The 26,561-nt window shown below is 40.8% G+C and overlaps 1 protein-coding gene across 2 annotated transcripts in view; it reads right to left on the bottom strand.

Annotated features, from left to right (window-relative positions):
- sec23ip (SEC23 interacting protein) overlaps positions 1–26,561 on the bottom strand; it is a 124,807-nt gene that overhangs the window by 65,188 nt on the left and 33,058 nt on the right. For both annotated transcript variants that reach the window (XM_085994547.1, XM_085994548.1), the window contains exons 8-13: positions 24,231–24,372; positions 21,053–21,261; positions 18,303–18,421; positions 11,132–11,287; positions 10,581–10,676; positions 40–255 (exon numbers count right to left, since the gene is read on the bottom strand). In XM_085994547.1, the coding sequence (XP_085850673.1) occupies positions 40–255; positions 10,581–10,676; positions 11,132–11,287; positions 18,303–18,421; positions 21,053–21,261; positions 24,231–24,372 (938 nt within the window). The remainder of the gene's footprint in view (positions 1–39; positions 256–10,580; positions 10,677–11,131; positions 11,288–18,302; positions 18,422–21,052; positions 21,262–24,230; positions 24,373–26,561) is intronic.

The following is a 26,561-nucleotide window of genomic DNA, read 5'->3' as shown; positions in this document are numbered from 1 at the left end:
AATCCAACAACTAAATTCAAGCTTCAAAGTGATCTTTACCTGGCCAGCACCGGCTTCAAAATGGTCATAATGCACTTTGACAGATGAAACGGTAGTGCCACCATAAGATAGCATCCTCTTCAGCACTCCCTGTTTCTCCACAGCTAATGAGCCCGTGTGAACAGCTTCATCCTTGGCTTTTTGGGTTGCTTCTTGCTGAGCTTTCTTCAGGGCTTCCAGTGCTGCTTTTTTCTCTGTTGCAGCTTTCTTCTTTGCCTGTTGTAACAGGAAGGAAAGAAAATTCAACACAAGTTCACATTGTCCAATTTCACATTATTTATTACAAACCATCAAATCTCCTCGGTCTAGAGAGAGACTTCTATGAACCATAAAACTTTCCTACTGTATGAAAATTGTTCATAGCAAACTGAAAAAAAAAGGTTAAGATCTTAACCAACAAGACTGGTGAAAACACTATATCCCACAATCAAAACTTTGTTGGCCATTTTTTGGGGGAGTGTGGGGAGGATGAAACAAGGGAGGGCTCCTAACTATAGGATGTACAGCACAGAAACAGGCCATTCGGCCCAACCAGTCCATGCTGGCATTTATGCTCCACTCGAGCCTCCTCCCGTCTATCCTCGTCTAACTCTATCAGCATAACCCTCTGGCCTAGAAATTCAGTTGGGCGCGCCAGCCATTAGCGCCTTAGGAGGAGTAGATCTTGAGCGCTAGGCGCTTAGCGCCCGGGCGCAGCGCGATCTGCGCCTCGCCCCAACTTCAGTAGACTTTTAGCGCCGGCGCAAAGTCTTAGCGCGCGCCCTGCTGCGTGCGCAGATCATGATGTCATTTCGTCGTGCAACACCCTTTGTGCGCCTGGAACCGGAACTTCACTCGCGCCACCCCATTGTGCGCCGGGCAGCCCTAACGACTGTGAAGTGGAACGGTACACAGCCGAGGCGGGCCGCGGGGAGCGCAAATTAAAGGGCACTCCTGCAGTAGAAAAGGCAGCCGTTTTGCAACACTTTGTGAGAGACAAAGATGGAGGGGGGAGGAGGAGGAGGAGGAACCACATAACAAACTGATGGAGAGAAGCCCTCCCCAACAACACAAATACAGCAGTCTCGGCCTTTCAAAAAACCAAATCCACCCTCCCCCTTTAAGAGCTCACCGGAGCCAGAGTGTCTGCCGTCAATCAGCAGCTCGCTGCACCTGCCCTGCGCCCACCTTCCGGTGTTAGCGCCCGGGCCGCCGGCTTAGCGCCTAAAGAGAGCCGTGCATCGCCAGTTTTAGCGCTCGAGCAAACTCTTAGGGCGAAGCTAATGAATATCGGGGAAGTGGCCTCGAATTTGCGCCGGGCGCAAACTTTAGCGGCTGCCCGACTTTACCGCCCCAAAAGTGGCTATAATGAATTTCTAGGCCTCTATCCCTTCTCCCTCATAAATGCATCGATACTATTCGCTTCAACCACTCCCTGTGGTAGCGAGTTCCACATTCTCACCACTCTCTGGGTAAAGAAGTTTCTTCAGAATTCCCTATTTGATTTCTAGTTTTGCTCTTCCCCCACAAGTGGAAACACTCGCTCTGTATCTACTCTATCAAAATCTTTCAAAATTTTAAAGACCTCTATTAGGTCACCCCTCAGCCTTCTCTTTTCAAGAGGAAAAAAAAAGAGACCCAGCCTGTTCATCCTTTCCTGATAGGTATACCCTCGCATTTCTGGTATCATCCTTGTAAATCTTTTTTGCACCCTCTTCAGTGCCTCTATATCCTTATGTGGCGACCAGAATTATACACAGTACTCCAAGTGTGGTCTAACCAAGGTCAATACAAGTTTAGCATAACATCACTACTTTTCAATTCTATCCCTCTAGAAATAAACCCCAGTGCTTGGTTTGCTTTTTTATGGCCTTTTTAACCTGTGTCACTACTTTCAGTGATTTGTGTATTTGTACTCCAAGATCCCTTTGCTCTTCTACCCCATTTAGATTCGTATTTTCCAAGTAATGTGACCTCCCTATTTTTCTTACCAAAATGTAATACCCCACATTTATCTGTGTTGAATTCCATTTGCCAATTATATATCCAATAGGCATGTTTATTAATGTCTTCTTGTAATTTGTTGCAGTCGTCCTCAGTATTGACTATCCCATCCGCAAATTTAGAAATTGTGCTTTTGATTCCAAAGTCTAAATCATTAATATAAATTGTGAACAGCAGTGGTCCCAGCACTGATCCTTGCGGAACACCACTTCCCACCTTCTGCCACTCTGAATAGCTACCCTTTACCCCATCTCGCTGCTTTCTGTCTTGAAGCCTATTTCTAATTAAACCGTAAAAAAAAAAATCACACCTTCCATGAGCAAACAATATTTTCCACAAGTCCCCAGTGATTTAAAAAGTATAGCAATCCTAATTCATAACATTTTGTAAAAAGGAGTTTGTTGCAAAAATGTTACTGCGTATAGACTAACTCTGCCTCCAGCTCAAGAAATTAAAACAGTTAAAATCAGATGGAAGCAGCTGGAGTGAGGACACTACATCATCCTCAAGCACGCACGTGTTATACCACCAGCTTTGTGCTACATTTACAACAAGTAAATCCATCAAGGTGATGGTATACAACAGGATAAGTGACAGGAAGGTGCGAAAGTGAACTACTTAGGATTATGTCCATTTCCAGCAAAGAAGGCTACACAGAATGTATTTAATCATGCTATTTCTGCTTCATTTAGCTGAAAAACTAAAGCATACAAAATTGCCTGTTGGTTTTATCTGCTAATTGCACAATGGAACAGATGGCTCACAGGCCAAGAAATTGTGTCTATAAAGCAGCAATTGTGGTCTAACTGATTTCTGAACACCAAGGATGTTTCAAATGAGTAGGGAATTAAATTGATTACCTAAACAAAATACCAAGTCAGAGATGGAATAGTTTTACTGTAATATATATACAGGAAACTTTGTGCTATCCGGCACCGACGGGACCGAGCTGTTGCCGCTCCCTCAAAACTGCCGGACACACCAGCGTTAATGTTGAAGCATACGGAGCTTTTCATCTCCGTATCTGACAACAAACACTGTTGCTTAGCAACAGCTTCTAAACAGTCGGCCCGTACCTTGGAAGCGTCTCTCTGAAGCTGTTGCTAAGCTACAGAGGCTTTGCAGAGCCTGACTGTTGGAAAAAAAAGCCACGAGAAGAAAAAAAATCTAACAAAACGGCTCCTGATTTTTGCCGGTGGCTTGAGCTTGCCGGACATTTAGCCTCCGGATAACACAAAGTTTCCTGTATTATATATTTATTGCCCACTATCAGTATACTAATACAGAATTTTGTCTCCTACATTAAATTATCACAAAATTATCTATTTTCAACTATTTCCAGTTGAAGACATCCGTTAAAGTGCACTGTTCCCTTCAAGTTGTTGTTATTCAACTCTTATCATTTATTTTATTTAAAACCAATAAAACATTTATACACTCCACCATTCAGTTCACAAAACACTGTTCCATTGTTTTTAAACTGTGCTTAACAACAAAGATGAGCATAGCATTTTAAAAACAAAGTAGGTAGACTTCATAGAATGGTTACAGCACGGAAAGAGGCCATTCAGCCCGTCGAGCCAGTGTGGGCTCCTTGCAAGAGCACTTCAGCTAGTCCCACCACCCCGCCCTTTCCCCGTAGCCCTGGAATTTTTTTTCTTTCAGGTACTTATCCAACTCCCTTTTGAAAGCAGTGATTGAGTCTGCCTCCACCACCCTTTCAGTCAGCGCATTCCAGATCATGACCACTCGCTGCGTAAAAGTTTTTCCTTATGTCACCTTTGGTTCTTTTGCCAATCACCTTAAATCTGTGTCCTCTGGTTCTCGACACCTCTGCCAATGGGAACAGTTTCTCTCTATCTACTCTGTCCAGACCACTCATGATTTTGAACACCTCTATCAAATTTCCTCTCACTCTTCTCTGCTCTAAGGAGAACAACCCCAGTTTCTCTAGTCTATCAACGTAACTGAAGTCCCTCATTCCTGGAATCATTCTCGTAAATCTTTTCTGCACCGTCTCTAAGGCCTTCACATCCTTCCTAAAGTGCAGTGCCCAGAATTGGACACAATACTCCAGTTGCGGTCGAACCAGTGTTTTATAAAGGTTCATCATAATTTCCACACTTTTGTACTCTATACCTCTATTCATGAAGCCCAGGATCCCGTAAGCTTTTTTAACTGCTTTCGCAACCTGCCCTGCCACCTTCAACGATTTGTGCACATATACCCCATGGTCTCTCTGTTCATGCACCCCCTTTAGGATTGTACCCTTTAGTTTATATTTCCTCTCTTCATTCTTTCTACCAAAATGTATCACTTCGCATTTTTCTGCGTTAAATTTCATCTGCCACGTGTCCGCCCATTCTGTCAGCCTGTCTATGTCCTCTTGAAGTCTATCACTATCTTTCTCACTGTTCACTATACTTCCAAGTATTGTGTTGTCTGCAAATTTTGAAATTGTGCCCTGTACAGCCACATCCAAATCATTAATATACATCAAGAAAAGCAGTGGTCCTAGAACCGACCCCGAGGGAACACCACTGTATACCTTCCTCCAGTCCGAAAAACAACCGTTCACCACTACTCTGTTTCCTGTCACTTAGCCAATTTCATATCCATGCAGCCACTGTCCCTTTTATTCCATAGGCTTCAACTTTGCTGGCAAGCCTATTATGTGGCACTTTGTCAAACACCTTTTGGAAATCCATGTACACCACATCAACTGCATTGCCCGCATCAACCCTCTCCGTTACCTCATCAAAAAACTCGATCAAGTTGGTTAAACACGATTTGCCTTCAACAAATCCATGCTGGCTTTCCTTAATTAATCCACACTTGCCCAACTGACTGTTATTTTGTCCCTGATTATTGTTTCTAAAAGCTTCCCCACTAGTGAGGTTAAACTGACTGGCCTGTAGTTGCTGGGTTTATCTTTACACCCTTTTTTGAACAAGGGTGTAACATTTGCAGTTCTCCAGTCCTCTGGCACCACCCCCGTATCTAAGGACGATTGGAAGATTATGGCCAGTACCTCCGCGATTTCTTCTTTCACTTCACTCAGCGTCCCAGGATGCATCCCAACCGGTCCTGGTGACTTATCGACTTTAAGTACAGCCAGTCTTTCTGGTACCTCGTCTATCAATTTTTATCCCATCCAGTATCTCCTCTACCTCCTCCTTCACTATGTCTATGGCAGCATCTTCTTCCTTGGTGAAGACAGATGCAAAGTACTCATTTAGTACCTCAGCCATACCCTTTGCCTCCATGCGTAGGTCTCCTTTTTGGTCCCTAATCAGCCCCACCCCTCCTCTTACTACCTGTTTACTATTCATATGCCTATAGAAGACTTTTGGATTACCTTTTATGTTAGCTGCCATTCTATTCTCATACCCTCGCTTTGCCCCTCTTATTTTCTTTTTCTCTTCTCCTCTGAGCTTTCTTTATTTAGCCCATTCTCAGATGTATTCTCGACCTGACATCTGTCATAAACGCTCTTTTTCTGCTTCATCTTACTATCTCTTTCGTCATCCAGGGAGCTCTGACTTTAGTTGCCTTACCTTTCCCCCAGTGGGAATGCACCTCGACTGTACCCGAACTATTTCCTCTTTAAAGGCAGCCCATTGTTCCACTACAGTTTTGCCTGCCAATCTTTGATTCCAATTTACCCGGGCCAGATCCGTTCTCATCCCACTAAAATCCATTCTCATCCCACTGCACTGCTTCCTTCAAGTTGTTGTTATTCAACTCTTATTATTTATTGCAATAAAAATAATCAATAAAACATTGATATACTCCACCATTCAATTCACAAAACACTATTCCACTGTTTTTAAACTGTGCTCAACAACAAAGATGAATGTAGCATTTTAAAAACAAAGTAGGTAGACTTCAGAACTCATGCAACATAAAGCTCAGCCAATTTTGGTTTGAAAGGACTGGAGAGAATGCTATTATTTTCATTATAAATTGTAAACTGAACAAAGCATTGATCTAAAATAGATTTGTTACTTAAGAACTATCACTTTACACCTGTATGTTAATTAAACCAACCAAAGCACGCTCACACTCTATACAAAGTCTACACACCAATAAAACCTTCAAGGTTTTAAAAAAAAGACTGACACATCATTAAAAAAAATACATGTTATTGCCGTTGGATTGTTAAACTACTGAACTGGTCGTCTTCCAAAAAGCCACTGCAGTTATAGGTTCACCTCAGAAATAACAAACCTACTGTAAGTGACAGTAATCATACATGAATTATGCAGCTGAAATAAATGTCTGGGAAACATGCCAATTGCCGAGTGAACTTCATACACTTCTGAGACTTTGTCCACTCTTTGTCCACTTGCTTTAGGATTTTTTTAAAACTTGGAATGGAAAAGATTTTTAAATGAGCAGCACTTGGGCATTACAGGGAAAGTCAGCATTGCTGAATCACAGTGTTTCATTTTGTGAAATAACACACTGTAGAGAATGAAACCACGAGGTTCTGTTAACAGAATCTGTCAATAGGCATACAATTGGTCCTGGAAATTATGCTGCAAACAATAAGAAAAAAATCTACAGCTATCTTTTGGATATTTAGTTAAAATCTGAACCAAATCACCCAGCATAACTGAATTATTTAAAGTCAGTTTCAAACTTAAGTTTCTTGTTAAGAAGATAGCGGATGAAGGAGTCACTTGATCAATGCACTGGAATTCCTCACATAGCAAGTTCCCAACCACTTATCAAAGAATATCAAGGCACGACAAATCTAATACCAGCAGAAAATAATGGCCCGGAATTTGTGGTCAGCGGCGAAGCGACGGCGCTCGCCGCTGACCTCGAAGAAAGCTGCCCACAAAGATCTACCGATATCTGTGGCGGGAATTTCAGCTCTCCCAACTTTAGTTCCATGCTGGCATCAAGTCTAGGGGATCTCTAGCATCCAACAACAGTTATGCCATCAAGCTGGCCAAGCAGCCCATCACATTGAAAAATTCTCAGACAGCAAACCAGGAAGTAAAATGCACTGATTTTCCTTCACTTTTTAATAATTTTAGAGAGCGAAATAAAGATCAGGACATACAAGTAGGATTAAGGCAGAAGCTGAAATATCATAAACAAACTTTAAAATAAAACTTAATGGCCTAGAAATTGGGTTGAGGCGCCAAACTGGCGCCAAGTTCGCCTGGGCGCTGGTTTTTGCGCAGCGTTCGAAGCTGTAGCGATTGTCAGAAATTCAGTTGAAGTGCCCCTAGAGGGAGACGGGGGCGAGGCTCGAGGCGCTCCGCGTCCCTCTTAGGGCGCTGAAACTGAATATCGCAGCGCAACGCACGCTGCGGTACTGCAGGCCTTCCTCCCACTGTTAAGGGGGAGGGGCCTGCAACAGCACGAACCCCGATCGCGAGTGCCGGCAAAAGAGCCCGGCACCAAGGAGAAGTGCCGGGCTCTCGGGAAACAGCCAGCAATGCCGCAGGGGGGGGGGGGGGGGACCAGGAGGCCGGGGACGGAGGTGCTGGCAGGCGGCCGCCGAAAAAGCGGCTGCCCTGCACCTCCACCTTAACTTGCGCCTCTGCCGGCGCAGCAAAGACCCGTGAACCGGGCGTGGGTAGCGACAGCGCCGTTCGCTACCAAATATCGCGTTCGGGGTGCGAATGGGGCGCTGTGCACACCGATGACGTCATCGGTGGCGGCGCAGCGCAAATGGCTAAGGCCACCATTAGTGCCTCTGCTGAATATCGCGGGAGGTGCAGCCAGTGGCGCTACAGCCACTGACTGCCTCTTTAGGCGCTAACAGGTGGCGCTACTCACCCAATTTCTCCCCCAATATATTAAAAACCATGGAATTTTTAAAATTTGACATTCCACAAATATAAAATTAGTTTTTCAGGGACAGAACGGTTGTTCAGTATGCCATTAAAAACCCAGTTACACCTCATTCAAGAGCGATATTACAGGTTAAAAGCTTAAGTTCTTGTCAGTTCAGTGATTTCACAAATCTCTCGGCTCCGGGGGAGTTCAAAGCACACCCAATGGAGAAGTGTCGAATCACTGACAGCAACTTCTGGATTTCTGCATTTGTGGGCATGCGCTACCTCAGGAACTTGCTGTCAGTTTCAGAGGGGTGATGATGGAGTACGCTGACAGTTTTGCTGTCATTACCACTGTAAAATCCGGGCCAACGTTCCTCTAGTGTGATATAGACAAATCCTGTTCCACTAAATTGTATATTTGGGAACTGGGTAATAAATTTGCCATACTTGCAGACCCATTGCCTCCATAGGTGTGAGGTAAGCAGTAATGATTTTTTTTTGCAATGACAATGCTGATATGATTTCATATGGTTCCTCACTCATGTGAGCATTATTCATGTGGGAAACTAGACAGGGAGTGTCAGTGCGCTGTTCAGTAATAGCAGACATGACCACTTTCTAGTAGTATCATTGGATAGCAATCAGAATCAGGGTGATGTCAAGCACCACCAACCCCCCCACCCCATTCCGGGGAGTCAGAGGTTAAATGATTTCAATGGAATTCAGGTGGTTTCTAGAATGGGCGGTGATCTGCAATGCCAGTGTTATGCCCAGGTGGCAAGTTGAAAATCTACCCAGTATGTACACAGCAGTTCACTAGGAAAATTATCCTTGCCCAGCTAGCTTCAATAACCAGGCAAACCCATTTTACAATCTCCTCACTTTTTTTAAAACAGCAATTTACAAATTGAAGCATTTCAGCATAATCCGCTGCACTCTATTTTAGTATACGGTGCCATTTAAACTCAACAGTGCGTCAAATTGCTGTTTAATGAATGAAATGTCTTACGAAAACCAGTGAATAGTTTAGGCTTGTCCCAATCATTTTTTTCCAACAATGGCTTTAAATGTAAAACTGACATATCGTGCATCAACAAATTCTGAACAATGCCTGAAAGGGTGATGGAAGCAAGTAACATTCAAAAGAGAATTGGATAAATACTTGACAGGAATTTTTTATTTTTATTTTATTTTTTATTTAAACAGAGCTATGGGGAAAGAGCAGGGGAGTGGGGCTAATTGGATAGCTCTACCAAAGAGCTGGCACAGACACGATGGGCCGAATGGCCTCCTTCTGTGCTATTTAATCATGAAACAATCGAGAGTGCTATTTAACACCAGATGAAAACTCATACAAACAATGTTCGAATAACTTTAGCATGTATTAATAGTGTGACAAGAATCAATGGACCTGAAATTGCGGTAGGAGGCTTCCTGCGGGTGAATGCTTCTGAACTGCAACTAAAATCTGTACTTACTTGATGGCCCTGGACCTACGAAGACTCGTGCTCCTGGGCCTGCAGACGTACGCCTGCGTAAAGGCCCACGTATCCCAGGCGGTTCTCAAGCATTCTTGGGATCACGTGGGCTGGCCCAACCAATCAAAAAGGGAGATTCCCATTATGCTTATGGGGATTTCCATTTCCGTCCAGAATCCCCATAAGCATAATAGGAATTACATTAAAAAATACATTTCCACACAACCTAAATAAAAATAAATCATCACGTTTAAAATTAATTAAAATACAACTTTTAAAAGAAAAGTTTAATATTTTGAAAAATAAATTTAAACATTTTTAACGGGACCAAAAATAACCTAAACTAATTTTAAAGATTTTTGAATGTTTAAAAGATTAAAAAATTATAATTTTAATATTTATTTAAACCCTTATGCTGGTAAAAGGCGGCCTTACGCCTGTTTTACCAGGCATAAGAGTTTTGTGGGCTTTCGCTGGGCAGTAGTTGGGAAAGCCAACCCTGTACCAGCAAATGTCCATTTCCTTCAGATTCGTACGATCCGTCAAGCTGAAACTTGACAGATCACAAGTTCCGGGTTTTCGCGCATGCGCAGCACATGCAGAAACCCGGAACTTGCGGGTCACTTACGCTGTGCATACGCAGTCATGGGCCCTGGAAAATCCGGGCCAATAAGTTTGCATTTTCAGTAAGTAAAAGTAGAACTCTGTTGTGAAGAATGACTTATGTCTCTAAGTATGAAGGCCTGATGTGAAATACAATCTCCTTTATCTTGCAATTACATCATATATACAATATTTATATTCTGGAATTCTATAGTGTCAAGAAATGGGAATTTCAAGACATAGAAACTGGTCTTTTTAACAATGCAAGATTTGTTGAGATAATTTTTGTCTTCTTTAAGTTGAAAGATGTCCACGACAGAGGAATGCAACACTTATGAGAGTTTGAGGTGATCCAATACTTGAATAAAAAGATGATACCTCAGCATTACATGGAAACAGACAATGCAATGACAATATTTATTCACAATTCTTTGCAAAACTAAAAATGTCTGGTAACCCAGGTGGCATAATTAAATTAACAGTGTATTCCAATCAGAAGAATAATATGAATACAGAAAGCAGTGAGAAATGCAATAGAAAGGAGTTATTACTACTGGGTTTTAGTTCCCTTTTACAGACCCAGTCACATCTGTGTTCACAAGAATTACAGTTTAATTTAATCGCTGATAGATACAGCAACCAGCATGTGAAGTACCCTTCAGGAATATAATAATACCTGTGCATTTACTTTCTCCTTTACAAAATTGGCAATTTTCTTTCTTGGTCCAAGAGGGATCCCCATTTCCTTCAAGTCATCTGCGGTACACATTAGCTAAAAGTGAGCAAGAAAGAGAGTGCATCAAGCCTAGTGCTGATGAAGGGTGACATTCAAAGCATTAACCTTTCTTTCTTTTCTAGAAGCTGATACATCTGCTGCAACAGTCTGAGACTTACACTTTACACTGTTCCCTACTGGGAAAAATACAGTTTAAGACCAAGAGAGATGATGTGTGGTTAAAAAATAATGCTACATACAATATAATCAGTGAAAACAGGAAAGAGCTCTTTGAAGAGCAGAGTCCAAATACTTTAGTCACTAGGAGTTAGTCTATGTTACCACAAAGATCAAGCTGGCAAAAAAAAAAGAGATTTAAACAGCACATAACCCCAAAAAATAGAAATGAGTATTATAAAAGAAGTTACTGATTAGAAACTGCACCATGGTATTGTTGTAGGACCTGAACAAACCCTTCTGTGTACATTGAACTGAAGCTGAAAAATCCATACCAATGACTCCATGTCTATTTCTTCCTTTTCCAAAGTGCTGAGGTACTCAGAAAGACCGAGCGATTCCAATGCTTCTGGTAGAGCCAGGAATTCCTCCTCTTGTTCATCCACCAGTTCATCAAAATCTTCAGGATCTTGGCAATTCTGGTTCACTACCTGAATTGCAAACAGGTACAAGTTCATAATTATATATAAAAAAATACCCTGCTGATTTCAACTAAAACTAATCTAAGCCAACACAACCAGGAGAAACGTTACTTCTCCACACTTAATATATAAAATTAAAACACCAAGCAAGAGAGAAGAAATTCTGCATAAAGATAAAATCAATCTACTTTCTTTGTTAATGATTAAGTGCACTGCGCAACGGACTTAAGAGGTCTTTGGAATTTTGATAACTGTTTTTTGTGCTTTTCTTTCCAGATTCCAATGACAGAATTGCTGTAATCATTTTGACTGCTGCAAAAGGAAAATATTTCCATCCAGAGATTGGCGATATACATCTTTGAGAGAGAAACTTCAGTTGGTTAAGATCATCAGATTGCAGAAAACGCATTGTTCCCATAAACCACCATATATATATATATTATATATATATATATATTTGGATTGGATTACTTTAAATATATATGTACTATTTAGAAGGGCACTAAAATTACATTTTCCCACCAGTGAATCAGATTTTGATAAGATCATTGTGGTAGTCTGATGGTTCCATGTTTTGATTGATAAAGTGGTAGATCAAACAATGTTCTTGTAATTTGGAAAAGTCCATCCCCACCCCACCCCACCCCCAAGAGTTTCTGCATGCGTACCTAGGCCCTACAATCTCCCAGAATCCTACAAATATCTTCCTCACATCCCCCACCTCACTGGTCCTCTGTGGTCCAATCCCTGGCTTACACAGCTGCCTGCACCATAATGCACTGCTACTCACTTTTGCTGTCAGCAGGAGAAAACAACGAACACTACTGAAAGTCAAGGTTATTCCAGTCTCCATCAAAAGGCACCACTGGCTGCAATAGGGCTGCCCGTTAACACAGTTCCCACTATTTCTATTACTAGACAGCATGACGGAACAATGCTAAATCCCTCACAACAGTTGGGTGGTTGAGTGAAATAAGAAGCAGGCATATTAGAAGTGACCCCTCCCGCCCCTCAGTCACCAACATCCTCAGGATTCTTTTGCCTTGCAAAAACTTGGGTGCAGAAAGAGAGAAATATTTATTAAAAAACGTTACTTAAAAGAATTACAGCCACATGTGACATTTCTGTTAAAATACTTAAGTATTTAGAATTAGGAGAAAAGGGCACTGTTATTAATGTTAGTGAAAGAGCAGACACGAATGTAAAGCAGGGAATAGTGGAAAATACTCCATGGATTGTACTACTTTTGACTTGGCAGCTCGGCCATTAGTGATAGGGAAGATGAGTAATGTGTGGAAATTAGACTCAGGGATGTAACAGTAATTAATAAAGTTTGACCTGAATAAGAGCAGTGTCACAAATACTGCAACACAGCAGATTCCCCTCAGCCCACAATGATAGATGCTTGGAACCAAATCAACCCAGTATAAAGATAGACTTAGTAATCTAATACTGAACCAGGCAGGTCCACATGCTCAAAGGCACTGTTAACAATTGGCTGTTCAGTATGGCTCATTAATGTGATTCGGAAGGCCATTAAGGCCTGGGATTCTTCCCAATTGGCTCCAGGTAACTTCAAGTTTATACCCTAGTCAGGTGCTACTAGCTGGGCAAGCAGCAGGAGGCTTACCAGCAGTGTTCCCTCTTATTTTTTTTCCCCTGTGCACGGTCCCTTTAACTTGCTGCGCAGCCAATTTAAATTTTCACACATGCGCGGATTCTTCCACATAAAAGCCAGTGAGCGGCCTGCGCGGATCTCCAGACCGCTGTGCGGACACACGGCTTAGCAGAAACGTTGCTTACCAGTCCTCCGTACAGGGAAGCTGTGCAATTTTGGTTTGTTAAATTGCAGCAGACTCTGCCGACCTGTGCCTGAACATTTATATAGCACCTTTACTATAGTGAACTACCTCAAGGTGCTTCAAGGAGGCGTAATAAAAAAAAACTGAGCATAGGGAGATGAGATGAGGGAGCGATGACTAAAAGTTGAAATATGTGGGTTTACAGAAGGGTCTTAAAAGGAGGAGAATGTGCTGGAGGCAGAGAGGTTTAGGGAGGGAATTCCAGAACATATCATAGAAACTTACAGCACAGAAGGAGGCCATTTGGTCATCGTGCCTGAGCTGGCTCTTTGAAAGTGCAAGCACGCTTGGTCCCACATTCCCGCTTTTTGTCCGTAACCTTGTAAGTTCCACATCCTCAAGTACCGGTCCCACTCCCTTCTAAAACTTTATAGAATCAGATTCCGCCACCTTTTCAGGTAGAGCACTCCAGATCCTGACAACTCAGTGAAAACATTTCTCATCTTCCCTCTAGATCTTTTGCCAGTGATTTTGAATCAATGACCCACTCGCCAGAGGGAATACTTTTCCTCTATCTACTCTATCAAAACCTCTCCATCTTGAAAACCTCGATTAGGTCACCTCTTAACCTTCTCTATTCCAAGGAGAACAGTCTTAACCGTTCCAACCTCTCCTCGTAAATGAGGTCCCTCATCCCTGGTAACATCCTGGTAAACCTCCTCTGTACCCTTTCTAATGCCTTTATATCTTTCCTGAAGTGTGGGGCCCAGAATTGTCCACAATACTCCAGCTGAGGCCTAACCAGTGATTTATAAAGTTTGAGCAGGATCTCTTTGTTTTTATATTCTATGCCTCTATTTATAAACCCCAGTAACCCATATGCTTTTTTAACCACCTTATCAACTTGCCCTGCCAGCTTTAAGGATTTGTGTATATGGTCACCAGGGTCTCTCTGCTTATCTACACTTTTCAAAATCGTGCTATTTATAGTATACTGTCTTCCCATATTAGTCCTCCCAAAGTGCATCATTTCACACTTCTCCACATTGATCTCCATTTGCCATGCTTCTGCCCATTTCACCATCCTATCTCATCCTGAAGCCTATAGCTATCCTCATTGTGATCTACTACTTTACCAAGTTTCATATCATTTGCAAACTTTATAATGCTGCTCCCTACACCTGAGCCAAGGTCATTTATAAAAATTGCAAAGTGTAATAGACCCAAAACTGACCCCCGGGGAACACCAGTGCAAACCACCTCCCAGTCTGAAAAACATCCATCCACCCCCACCCTTTGCTTCCAGTCACTGAGCCAATTTTGTATCCATACCACCACTTTCCCCTTAATTCCATGGGCTTCCATCTTCTTAATGAGCTTCCTGTGTGGCACTTTGTTGAATGCCTTCCAAAAGTTAATATACAACATCTTCTACTGCACTACCTTGATCAACCTTCTCTGTTAGCTCAAAGAATTCTAGCAAGTTAGTCAGACACAATTTGCCTTTGACAAATCCATGCTGGCTTTCCTTGACTAACCCATGCCTTTCCAAATGAAAGTTTATTTTGTCCCTGATATCGGTGGTGAGGAAGTTATTGGAAACCGTTGTCAGGCTAACTGGCCTGTAGTTTCCTGGTTTATCCCGCTCCCCTTTCTTGAATAGTGGTATAACATTGGCAACCCTCCAGTCCTCCGGCACTACGCCTGCAACCAATGAGGATTGAAAGAGTGTGACCAATGCCTCTGCTATTTCTATCTTTGTTTCTTTCAACAACCTAGGATGCATTACATCTGGACCAGGCGATTTACTGACTTTCAGTAATGTTAATCTTTTTAGGACGTCTTCTTTATCTATTACTATCCTGTCCATAACTTGCCTCTCCTCTTTCAGTGTAACCTTCACATCATCCACTTCCTTTGTGAAGACAGATGCAAAGTGCTCATTTAGTACTTTAGCCATGTCTTCTGCCTCGACATGAAGATTTCCCTTTGGGTCCGTAACAGGCCCAACTTTTTCCCTAGCTAACCACTTACACGTTATAGGTTTCTACAAAGTTTTAGGGTTCAATTTAATGTTGCCTGCTAATCTTTTCTCGTAACCTCTCTTTGCCTCCCGTATCAGCTTTTTCAATTCCCTCCTGTACTTTCCATAACCTTCCTGTTATTAACAAATCTTGCTCCTGACATTTGTCATAGGCCTCCCTTTTCTGTTTTATTTTAACTTTTATTTCCTTTGTCATCCAGGACACATTAGCTTTGGATGCTCTACCTTTTCCCTTCAAAGGAATATGACTAATTTGTTGTCGTTTCAGATTTCCAGCATCTGCAGTATTTTGCTATTGACTAATTTGTACCTGAACACTCGCTTCTCTGGACGGCATCATTGCTCGGTTACTGCTTTACTCTGCAATCGCTTTTCCAATCTACCTGTGCTAGGCCCCTTCTGAAATCACTGAAATTAGCTCTTCCCCAGTTGAGCATTTTTACCTTCGATATTTTCTGGTCTCTTTCCATAATTACTTTACACCAAATTATGCTGTGGTCACTGTTAGGTAGATGGTCTCCTACTGTAACACACTCCACTTGCCCTACTTCATTTCCCAGAACCAGATGCAACACCGTTTCCTTTCTTGTTGGACTGGAGACACATTGATCAGGAAGTTTTCCTGTGCACATAGCAGAAATTCTTCTCCTTCCCTACCCTTACCACTATGTTTTCTCCAGTCTATATTAGGGTAATTGAAGTCTCCAAATATTACTACTCTATTTTTGTTACACGCCTTTGAAATTTGCTGACAAATTTGCTGATCTATCTCCTCACTGTTTGGAGCTCTATAAAAAACTCCCAACAATGTAACAGCTCCCCCTCTGTTCCTCAGCTCAAGCCAAATAGATTCAGTCCTAGAACTATCTAGTAAATCCTTTCTATTTAGAACTGTAACATCATCCTTAATCAATACTGCCATGCCCCCTCCTCTTTTTCCTTCCTGAATACTTGGTAACCAGGAATATTAAGAGCCCATTCCTGGCCTTGTTTGAGCCATGTCTCTGTTAATGCAACCACGTCATAATCCCATGCAGCAATTTGTGCCTGCAGCTCACCAACCTTATTAGTTACACGACAAACAGTTCGGGGGGCTGAGGCTTTTAGGGTTGCAGGAGGTTACAGAGATAGGGAGGGGCAAGGCCTTGGCTATGAAGTGATTTAAGTACAAGGATGAGAATCTTAAATTTGAGTTGTTGGGGGACTGGGAGCAATGTAGGTGATGGGTGAGCAGTACTTGGTGTGGGATTGGATATGGGCAGTAAATGTGCTGAAGTTTACGGAGGGTGAAGGATGGGAGACTGGCCAGAATTGACTATTCCGAAGGAAATGGGATCAAGGGTGCAGGAAGTGGATGTCATGAACGACATGAGCTCAGAGCGGGCAGGAGGGGAAGATAGGAAACAAACTAGAGAAAGACCTGGGTGCAGGGCAAGAGCAGGGGGGGAGGTTTGACATTTAAAAAGAGGTGAAAGAAGTGTGGGTGGAGGGAGGGGAGAGCTGTTTAAAGAGATGGTTGGCACTGGGAAAAAGTAGCTGAGGGATATCTTGGGCAGGGGTTAAACAACTAGGATTTTTGGAGAGGCATGAGGGATGCAACACAGTGAGGTGCTCAAAGGAGGAGAGGTTATCAAAGGAGGAGAAAGAAGAGTCCATAGTTTTGATTTGATGATAAGAGCCACATTGTGACTGTGGTGGTTTGACTATGGCAGGTGATGAAAAGTATAACCAGGTGGGAAGACTTTGGTAGGGGCAAGGTGTCGCCACCCATGAGCCAAGTTTCAGTTAAAGCCAAAATGTCAATGCAATTACCTACAATAAGGTAGTGGATGGCAAGGCTTTGTTCGTGAATGAACAGACATTCTGCAGGGAAATGCAAAGAAGGGCAATGATTGTTAATCCATTGGGGGAGTCCATGGGGTGGGTGGGGTGAGTGTGACAAGGAGACCGCCGAGGTTAGTCTTGATCGTAGCTGCTACTAATTTCCGAGAGACTATTTGGTAAAAAGATTTGTCACATTTAAAATTTAAATTTAAAAAAAAACTAGCGGGATGATACAAGTTTTTCAAACAATACAAGTGTAGACTGTGCCATTTATAAATACCAATAAAGTCGCTAGACTTTGGTAAGTGGGGTGTGTCCTTATGGGGATAGTGTGTACCCTCCATATTGGGCAAGTAAATATTTTGCAGGTGTAGATTTCTCAGAAGCTTCTCGGGAGATTGTTAAACATGGTGAGGAGTTTCTGTATATGCTAACTAGCGGTTAAAAAAAATTCCAATAGATTACGGAGAAATCATTTACAAATTAAATGGGTTTAAAGAAATGTTCTGAAAGCAGAATGTATCACAAATGGCCATTTATTTGTTTGAAAGCGAAGAATGTGACATTGCCTTTTTATTGGTGCTTAAAGCCCAAATGTTTGCACCGGTTAGCCATAAAATGGATACAAATTTTGGTTCAATGACCTGGAATTGAAATATCTTCTATCATTTCTCTAGTCTGACTATAGCTTTACTCACCAGCAACTGTTGGTCCCTAACAAAACATCTCCTCTATATTCTCTAATTCACAAAGCATGATAAATAAATACAAAATTTGTAAACAACACAGCCTACATTTTCTTCTTGAAAAACTTATATTATCTCATTAGTTTTTAAATTTCAATTTCAACGTCAAAAAATTCTGTTTACCAAATAGTCTCTGAAGTCAGTAGCAACTACAGTTAACAGTTCTTGTCCAAAAAATATTAGGAGACTGCCTGCCTAAAGAGAGAAACCCAGGTCTCCTGATCCTTGTGTGGTTTTTTTCCTTCCTCTTCGGAATGCCGTTAATAACCTCTTCCCCTCTAACATACAGAAAAGATGATAAGCCTTTCCTTGGGTGTTACAGCAAGCAGGAAGGAGCATCTTGGTGTGCGGGAATGAAAGGTCGCCAATGATCACTCCAAAAACAGTTAATATCGGTATCAAAATAATGAAGAACCTCCAATGGTAGTTTACTTTCAAATAAACCTCTGCAGTCTCATTTTATTTCTTTTTAAAGCATGCATGCCAAGAACTAGGTATTATACACCAGATCAAAATTACAAACTTGGGATTTTGCCCCTATAAAAACTGTGTTCACAGATTTTACACATCTGCTCAATAATTGGTCAATTCTTTGTGTATTACTGTACCTGAGTCTCTTCTGGGCTTATAGAATCTTTCACAGTCCCGTTAGATGTTAATAGAGTGGGATCGCCAGGGGAAGAGCAGCCCGTCTGATTGGCCAACAAATCAAAAAGGATCAGAGAACCTATGGACAAATTAAAAGTGACGTACATTTCTTTTTCAAGATATTCTTGGAGACACTTTCTTTTTTGGGAGAGCAAGGAATAGTCTCAAGTCTTTTTACAAATGTAAATCAATTAAACATGGCTGATTTTAAGAATAACTGCATTCGCTGTTTCATACTATATAAACAGTGGATTCCTTTATAGTCAGAGGTGCGGCAGTATTCTGTGCCAGCACACCATTACTGTGGAAATTTTAACTTAACATAATCCAATCTCACGGCTCAGATGGCTAACCCAACATCTTGAAGGTCATCTTGTATTTTGCGTCATCTGAACCATTCAACTGGATTATTGCCTTATTATACACTCCCATACATTCTTTGTCTTTTATGTTTCGAGATCTGCTAGGCTACAAGTGGAAAATCATATAGTCCATTAATTGAAATAAATGATTAACACTTAAAAAAATAAAAAAATACAGTTGACCCAAGTGCAATACTGCCAGTTTGTCAACTAATTCTGTTTTTCAGATTTACACTCAAGTAAGACTTTGTCTTTGCCTCCTTGGAGCTCAGCATGTCAGATAAATAAAAGTCTCCTCAGAAAAATTACAGCTTTCTTTAAACTTCAGCAAAATCTTAGTATCTACACAACTGTAAAAGTGTGAACAGACTTAAAATGCATCTTTTATTTTAATTTAAATACTAACAAGTCATCTGCAAGCAAAGCATAACTGAGCTCCAACTGCTGGAGCTGGTTACACACAATTGCTTCAAAAATCTAACTAAAACAAGAACACTAAATTAACTGATTGCCTTTTACACCAACAGTCAATAGTCAAGGGTTGCATTCCCCGAGTAATCACTTCCTATTTCTCTGCCTTGAAAAGTTAATCGAATTACATATAACTTAGAAGAGTCATCTAGCATAAAATATGGCCCAAGACATGTTTAACCCCTTGACTCCCAATAGAAAAAATCACTGAAAAGACTTTGCAGGTAATTTGTAGAAGTATTTTCAAAGTGTTGATTACTATCTGCTAATGACAAGAATAGAGCTGCCTGATGAGGTGATGAATCAAGCCAGAAAGTAAATGAACTTCAAGATCAAGTCCAAATGGAGGCATAGCATAAAAGCAAGTTCTCGAAGATCTACTCTGTACTTAATGTCACATATTAGATTTCAAAACCAATTATACTGACAAACAATATGGCCATAACAGAAATGATCAATCCTTTCTTCAAACTTTTCCTTCTTGAATGCATTTTGTGTAATTAGCATTGTTTCCTATATGCTGTACAATAGTCACTGTTATTTTGTCTGCAACCAATAAAGATTAAGCAGTAAAGCCTATGTTTCCAAATCCAGAGGAGTACAGATTTAATCTACCCTAGGGTTCTGTTAGGCATTTACTATCAGTGAGACGACTGTGGCAATGCCAAGGAGTGAACCAATTTGCCTTGAATTCAGATTAATTCATAAACGCTGCGGTACTTTACTTTAAACTGTATTTAGGCGAGAACAGAAAGACCAAACACTGATAATGAAGAATTAAGCACTCAATTACTTTATCTGTTATCCAAAATATCAATTATTTGCTATTACTTAATTTTTCCTGTTTGCACATTGTGAAGTTAATAGCTAAACTCACACCATATCCACCTCAGTTATCCTCTAATCCGCTTTATTCTGTGCAATCTGGTCCCAATGACATGTCTGGCATTCACAGCAACAGTCAGCAGCATTGAGCATTTTTACAGTAATCAACAATGTGTCTGGAACTTTTCAGCAGTTTATTGAAGGTGCAGAGACAAATCCTCTGTCCAGACTTCAAACAGCAGTGAGAACATCTCAAGAAAGATTACACAAAAAATGTTGCTGAAAGCCTGGCCCACTCACATACACAAGCTGGGACAATACATTGGTAATGAAAACAGATGGTGGTATCGCAATACCTTGTGGCATATATCTCAGCAACTTGTATGTTAATATCACAGCATGGCATCAAGAATTGTAACATGACTCAGCAGTGACAGAGGAACTAGCTTTAATGTTGATTTGAATAAAAAACATGTATCCAATATTGAGTAGTGTGGTCCTGTCAACTAAATGTAGGAAAGATATCATTAACCTCGAGAGGATACAGAGGTCAACCACCAAGATGATTCTAAGTACTGGGAATCTCAGTTATGAGAACAAGACAGAGCGAGCAAGAGAGAGAGACAGAGAAAAAAAAGAGACACAGAGAGAAATGAGAAAGTAACCCAGACTTGGGGAGCCACAAAGCAACTCTTCTAGGAGGCCCCAAAGCCTCTTGAAATGATCAGGTATACTGCGCATTTCCGAGACCCACAAACTACAACAACGGTGAGGTCTCTCCCAAATATTTGTGATCTACAAAGAAAAAGTGCCCTACAAGCAGTGCCAACAGAATCAATCCATCCTCAGCCCCTCGGCACAAAGGCCATACCCAAGTGCTCCCAGTCCCCACACCCACCTCGACAGGAGATGCAGCCTAATTTCCCTGATGCGAAACATAGTGATGACATTAGCTTAATATAAGTAACCTATCCCACACTCCAAACAACCTGTGAGCAATGCCACAAGAGATCTATTGGTCGTTCAAATATCAGCACTTCAGCACTTATTACCGAGACTGTGTCCTGCAAGCGAGACTCCTCCTTTGAAATTAGGATTTCGACTCAAGAAGAGAGCATATAGTCGATTGATTTCTGCAACCACTTTATCCACAATGGTCTGACAATATGTAGGGCTGCTGTAGAAGAATATGTCCAATAATGTCTCATTGGTAAAGTGACGCAAGCGGCCTATACTTGGTAAAGTGATTCTCTTGATACGCCTGGTGTAACAAGAATAGAAAAATAAAAATTGAAGCCACATGGGAAACAGTTAATTTTCTATAGTATAGCTCTGCAAAAATAACACTACTAAATTAAAACTGAAACCAGAACAGAGTTTTGTAGCAAAAATATTCAAATGATGATCTAAATGATTTTACATAGAATTACATGGAATTTACAGCACAGAAACAGGCATGCGGCCAGTGTTGTACGCTCTATACAAGCCTCCTCCCACTCTACTTACTTCATCTCACCCCAGAACAGTCTTCTCCTTTCTCCCTCACGTACTTATCCAAGGCTTTTTGAAAATCAGTGACATGGATTTTGTGGTAGAAATATGGTGAGGCTATCAGCACTCAGCGTTATTAAGGAGTAATCAGACAGCAACTTCCAGCGTTTGCACATGCAGTTAAACGTGGAAATCAGGACGTTGCTGTCTGAGTTGCCATGCTCGTCCACATGCCTCGCTCCAACGATATCTCCCCAAGGGACTTAGCATTCAAAGACATGGAAGGCCGTGAATTTGCTGTACTTACCCACTAGATACCCAGCAAACTCACCAGAAAATGTATGGGCTTGTCCATTTAAGTGTATGTGAATTTTTAATGGCGTGGTAAGTCTTAATTACTGCCAAACAACCTCTCTGGCACTGAAAAGTAACTTTTACACAAACATGAAGTCTCATTCCTTCAGATTTTAATTATTTTTGAAGACTTTAAAAACATTTTTTTTAAACTTTTTCTCTCTCTCGTAATCCCATCTTTCTCTCTTAATCCCATCCATCTTTCCCTCACTTTATTTTCGCTTTCTGTACATGTGTTGACATTGAATTAACTATTCTAACTGACACTTCCTGGTTTAGACTCTGCGTGTCTCAGTAAGGATTCTTTCATTTGATTGATTAAGGAGCTACACTGTTGCTTGCCCTGTTAACACAGGTCCCAGATCTCCTGTAGAGGGTGCCACGCTGTTTTGGATTTCTAATTATAGCAAGTTTCAGTGTAGAAGCCCACAGAAAGTCTGTGGGCAAGTATAAGTGTAATGAACGGCTGGCGCCTTGTTTGCCGCTGACCACAAAGTCTGGGGCATTGCACATCACTGCATTACCCATGCCCACTCTTTCTGTTTCTTCTTCAAATAATTCAATAAGGTTGGTCAAGCATGACATCCCCTTTTGAAATCGTACAAATTGGCGACTCTGCCAGGAATCGAACCCGGAATCTTTGAATTAGAAATTCCCAAAGATATCCTCTATTCTATTCTCACACACTGGTTAAACTTACGCATTTTAGTAAGCAATTTTGTTAAACAAAAACAAAATCCTAAAATAGCATCATAATATGGATATTTGCAATAATGGAAGAAACATAGGCGTTGGGCCTTAGTTGGCCAAATTAAAGATGCATTTAGCAGCCTTGCCTTCCGAGCACACAAACAGCAGACAGCTAGTTTGGGAAGCAAGGTCATGTGACTGCCACTGTGTGGAATGTTATAACATCCGCAGGGAGTTAAAAATATTGGCAAATTTTAGGCATCTATCCAGCTACTTTCATACTAGTCTGAAGACACTTCATCTCAAGCTCTAATATAATCACCTAAACACGGTATTATTTGCGTCACAATTTCATTCGCATAACCGTATACTGTACATTTTAGGTACCCCTAATTTCTAACACCGCACTGACTACTTTTTTTTAAAATTATATTTTTGATTTCTAGATGTTTTTCTATTACACCTTTGAATAAAGGTTCCAATATCTTTTCTACCACTGACGTTAAGCTAACTGGTCTATAGTTCCCTGGATTTGTTCTATGTCCCTTTTTGAATATAAGAATAGCATTATCTGTCCAGCAGTCCTCTGACACTATTCCCTTTTCAATGGGTTAAAATGTAAACCATTTAACAGGACTAGTCCTCTCTCAAGGATTTGGGAGTTTGAGATTTCTTATCAGTTTAAGTTGTGAGTATAATATAACTGCAAGACAAATAGGAGGCGAGATAACATTATGCATCTGAACCCTTCAGAGTTTTGTCAAATTGTGGACAACTCTTGTAACATTCACAAACACCAGAAGTGCATGGGCAGAGAATCTGAAGAAATAAAATTCTTACTATGTAATTCTTAACTACAACTAACTAGATGCCCTAGAATCAGATTAAAGGTTTAAAAATAAGGAGCCAAGTCTCACAAAGATCCATCAACTCAAGTCTGACAGCCACTGAAATGGTTCGTATGATGGCAGAAACTAACATGCTTTTCCCTCTTGGATGCTGAACCTTATCAGGCAGAGATTTTCCATTTTAAAAAGGTAGGCACTGCTATGCACTCACCCAGGACTCACTGTTTAGGGCTAACATTCAAGATGCCAGTTATCAAATCACATGGCATGATCACCTGATTGCCTCTTGGCTAGTCAGACTCAGTATATAAGATCTCCATGATGCGGTGATGGGGCATCCAAAAGTCTCCTACCAGTTAGGCAAGCTTAGAAGACTTTTGTATATTTCCTCGGGTAGTACATTACTACGAATGGGATTTAGCCCTTCATCCACTCCAATATCCCCTTTTAATTGTAATCAAAACACATAACATTGAACTGCAACAGATATTTGACGTGAGCTATCAGGATAAGCAAACCTCAGACTCGTGTCAATATGCATATGATTTTGATGAAAAACTGCTCTCTCTCATTCCATGAATGAATTATAATAAAATAGTGATTAGGGAAAATTATTTGTATGTTTAAAGTTCTTGTTGGATTGGTCTTTGATCTGAAATCTCCAAAGCGATAAACAGATAAACCTTGCAAAGTGAAACACTGTGAACTTTCATTGTTGTACTAAAGATGCTCTTACACAAGGTCAGCATAGTGCACTAAAAAGAATCAGCAATTCAGTTTGGGGCAACTGCTTTGAAATTCAATCTATATACAATTTTTTTTCCCTAATAGAAATGGGGGAACATACCTGTCTACTCCAGTAGCATCTCCATGAAGAGCATTGTGCCAATGTACAGGAAGGAATTCAACTCGTGTTATTTTATTCTCATCGACTGCTTTTTTAAAGTGCGTACGTAGTAGTTTCAGAGAAACATTTCTGAAGTCATCAACTGAAAAACAGAATGCAATCTTCTGAGCCTATAACTGTAAATGACTGCATCAATATCTGTGCGATTAGACAGACAAAGTAAAAATATTTTCATTAAAAAATCTTTAATTGAGAATTATGGGCAAGGCAATTATATCTCATCATTAAGAATGAGATTGGGAGGCGAAAGAGTGTGATTTATGGTCACAATGATATTTCATCCAGCATGGTACACCATGGAAGTCTATGCTGGATATTGTGTAGGGGCACGCAATTATCTTTCACAGCAATAATTCTCCACAGAACAAAGTCATTAGGTTTTCTCAATCTTTAAAACTGGAGCTCTAAAAGTAATTCAAAACTGACATAAACCAGATGCTTAATTGGTCATAAGAGTCAGTTATACAGCACAGAAAGAGGCCCTTCGACCCATCGTGTCCACGCCGGCCATCAAGCCCGGTCTATTCTAATCCCATTTTCCAGCACTTGGTCCGTAGCCTTGTATGCTATGGCGTTTCAAGTGCTCATCTAAATGCTTCTTGAATGTTGTGAGGGTTCCTGCCTCTACCACCCTTTCATGTGCTTTACTGAAAAATACAGTGTTCTCTCTACACAGATGCGGCCGGACCTGCTGTGATTTCCAGCAAAAAAAAATGTTTTTGTCTGTTTTTTGTTTTTCATACAGACCCCAGCATCTGCAACATTTCACCCCTTGTGACCCCACCTCATTGTTCTTTGATGTAATGTTTTCCTGACTAACCTGTTTGGACACCATTCACACCTTTGATTGCTGTGATTATCTCTCTGCCGAGATGTGATAAATGGCAGTTAGAAAGATTACCTGTAATCATCTGGCATTATTCTCTGACTATATAAACTGTGTCTTTCTGCATCTCTCCACTTCACCTGACGAAGGAGCAGCGCTCCGAAAGCTTGTGATTTCAAATAAAACTGTTGGACTATAACCTGGTGTTGTGTGACTTCTTACATTTGAAAAATACAGCACCTACAAATAACTTAACTAATTTACTTTTCAATAAAGTGCTCAGCTACATATATCTATATACATTGAGAGAAATATTCAGGATAATGTTAAAAATAAATTACAAAATCATGAATGACCAAAAACATTTCAAATTACCAACCTGCGTTCATATAGCACTTCATAGTGCCCTTGGGATACCCCAAAGTGCTTTATAGTCAATGGATTAGTTTATGAAGTGCAGTCACTGGTTAGTTGGACAGTTATTTGATGCATCAAGATCCCATATGCAGCAAATGATCAAAGAATCTGTTTTTGGTGGTGTTGTTTGAAGAAGAATGTTGTCCAGGACACTGGGAGAACTTTTTGTTCTTCTTCAAAAATAGTACCATGGAATATTTTACATCTGTCAGTCAGTTGGGACCTCAGTTTAATATTTCAACCAAAAGACTGCACTTGTGACATTGCAGCACTTCATCAATACGGCAATGAGTGGTCAGCTTAGATTATGTGTAGTGGGGCTTGAACCCACAACCCTTTGACTCAGAGACGAGAGCAATACCGACTGAGCCTATCTGACACTGTGCCACTGAGAATGTTATTTTAGTACCCAATAAATTGTTCATCCAGACACTTTTTAACAACAACAACATTTAACACTACTTCATTTACCTCTTCCATTCAAAATGTTCATGATATTTCGAATTTACACATTTTTGGGTGAGGAAAGGTTTGTCTGATGTTATCTTCTATGTCACAGTGCCACCAAATGGCCAAATATAATATTGTTGTTTGGGTTTATTTTGGAGAGTCCTGTACATGGAAATGGCTAAGACTGGTTAGATAGATAAATAAATGGTTAGCTACTAAAAAATGAGAGACTGAATCACCTCTTAAAATAATAAAAAGGTAAGTGGAACTTTAGCAAAGAAACAAAAGATAATAAGATTGGTACTAAAAGCATTAAGCGGGAGGTTAGAATAAATGGTTCCCATCCAAAGGGTTATTTGGAGTACGGAATGCATTGCCACATATGGCTATTGAAGCAAGACAATTCCATTTAAAAGGAATTAGGCTGCCTCTTCATTGCAGTATCGAGGGAATGCTGCATTGTTATAGGTGCTGTGTTACAGGTGATAATATATCAAATGGGATTAGAGTAGATAGTTCCAATATGGAACTACCAAACGCATGATGGGCCAAAAGGCCTCCTTCTGTGCTGAAATACA

The sequence above is a fragment of the Somniosus microcephalus genome, chromosome 8, assembly GCF_052327205.1.
Source record: "Somniosus microcephalus isolate GS21.2 chromosome 8, FLI_Smic_1.0, whole genome shotgun sequence".
In the NCBI taxonomy this organism is placed as follows: Eukaryota; Metazoa; Chordata; class Chondrichthyes; order Squaliformes; family Somniosidae; genus Somniosus; species Somniosus microcephalus.
This window is presented reverse-complemented; position numbering and strand designations above follow the sequence as displayed.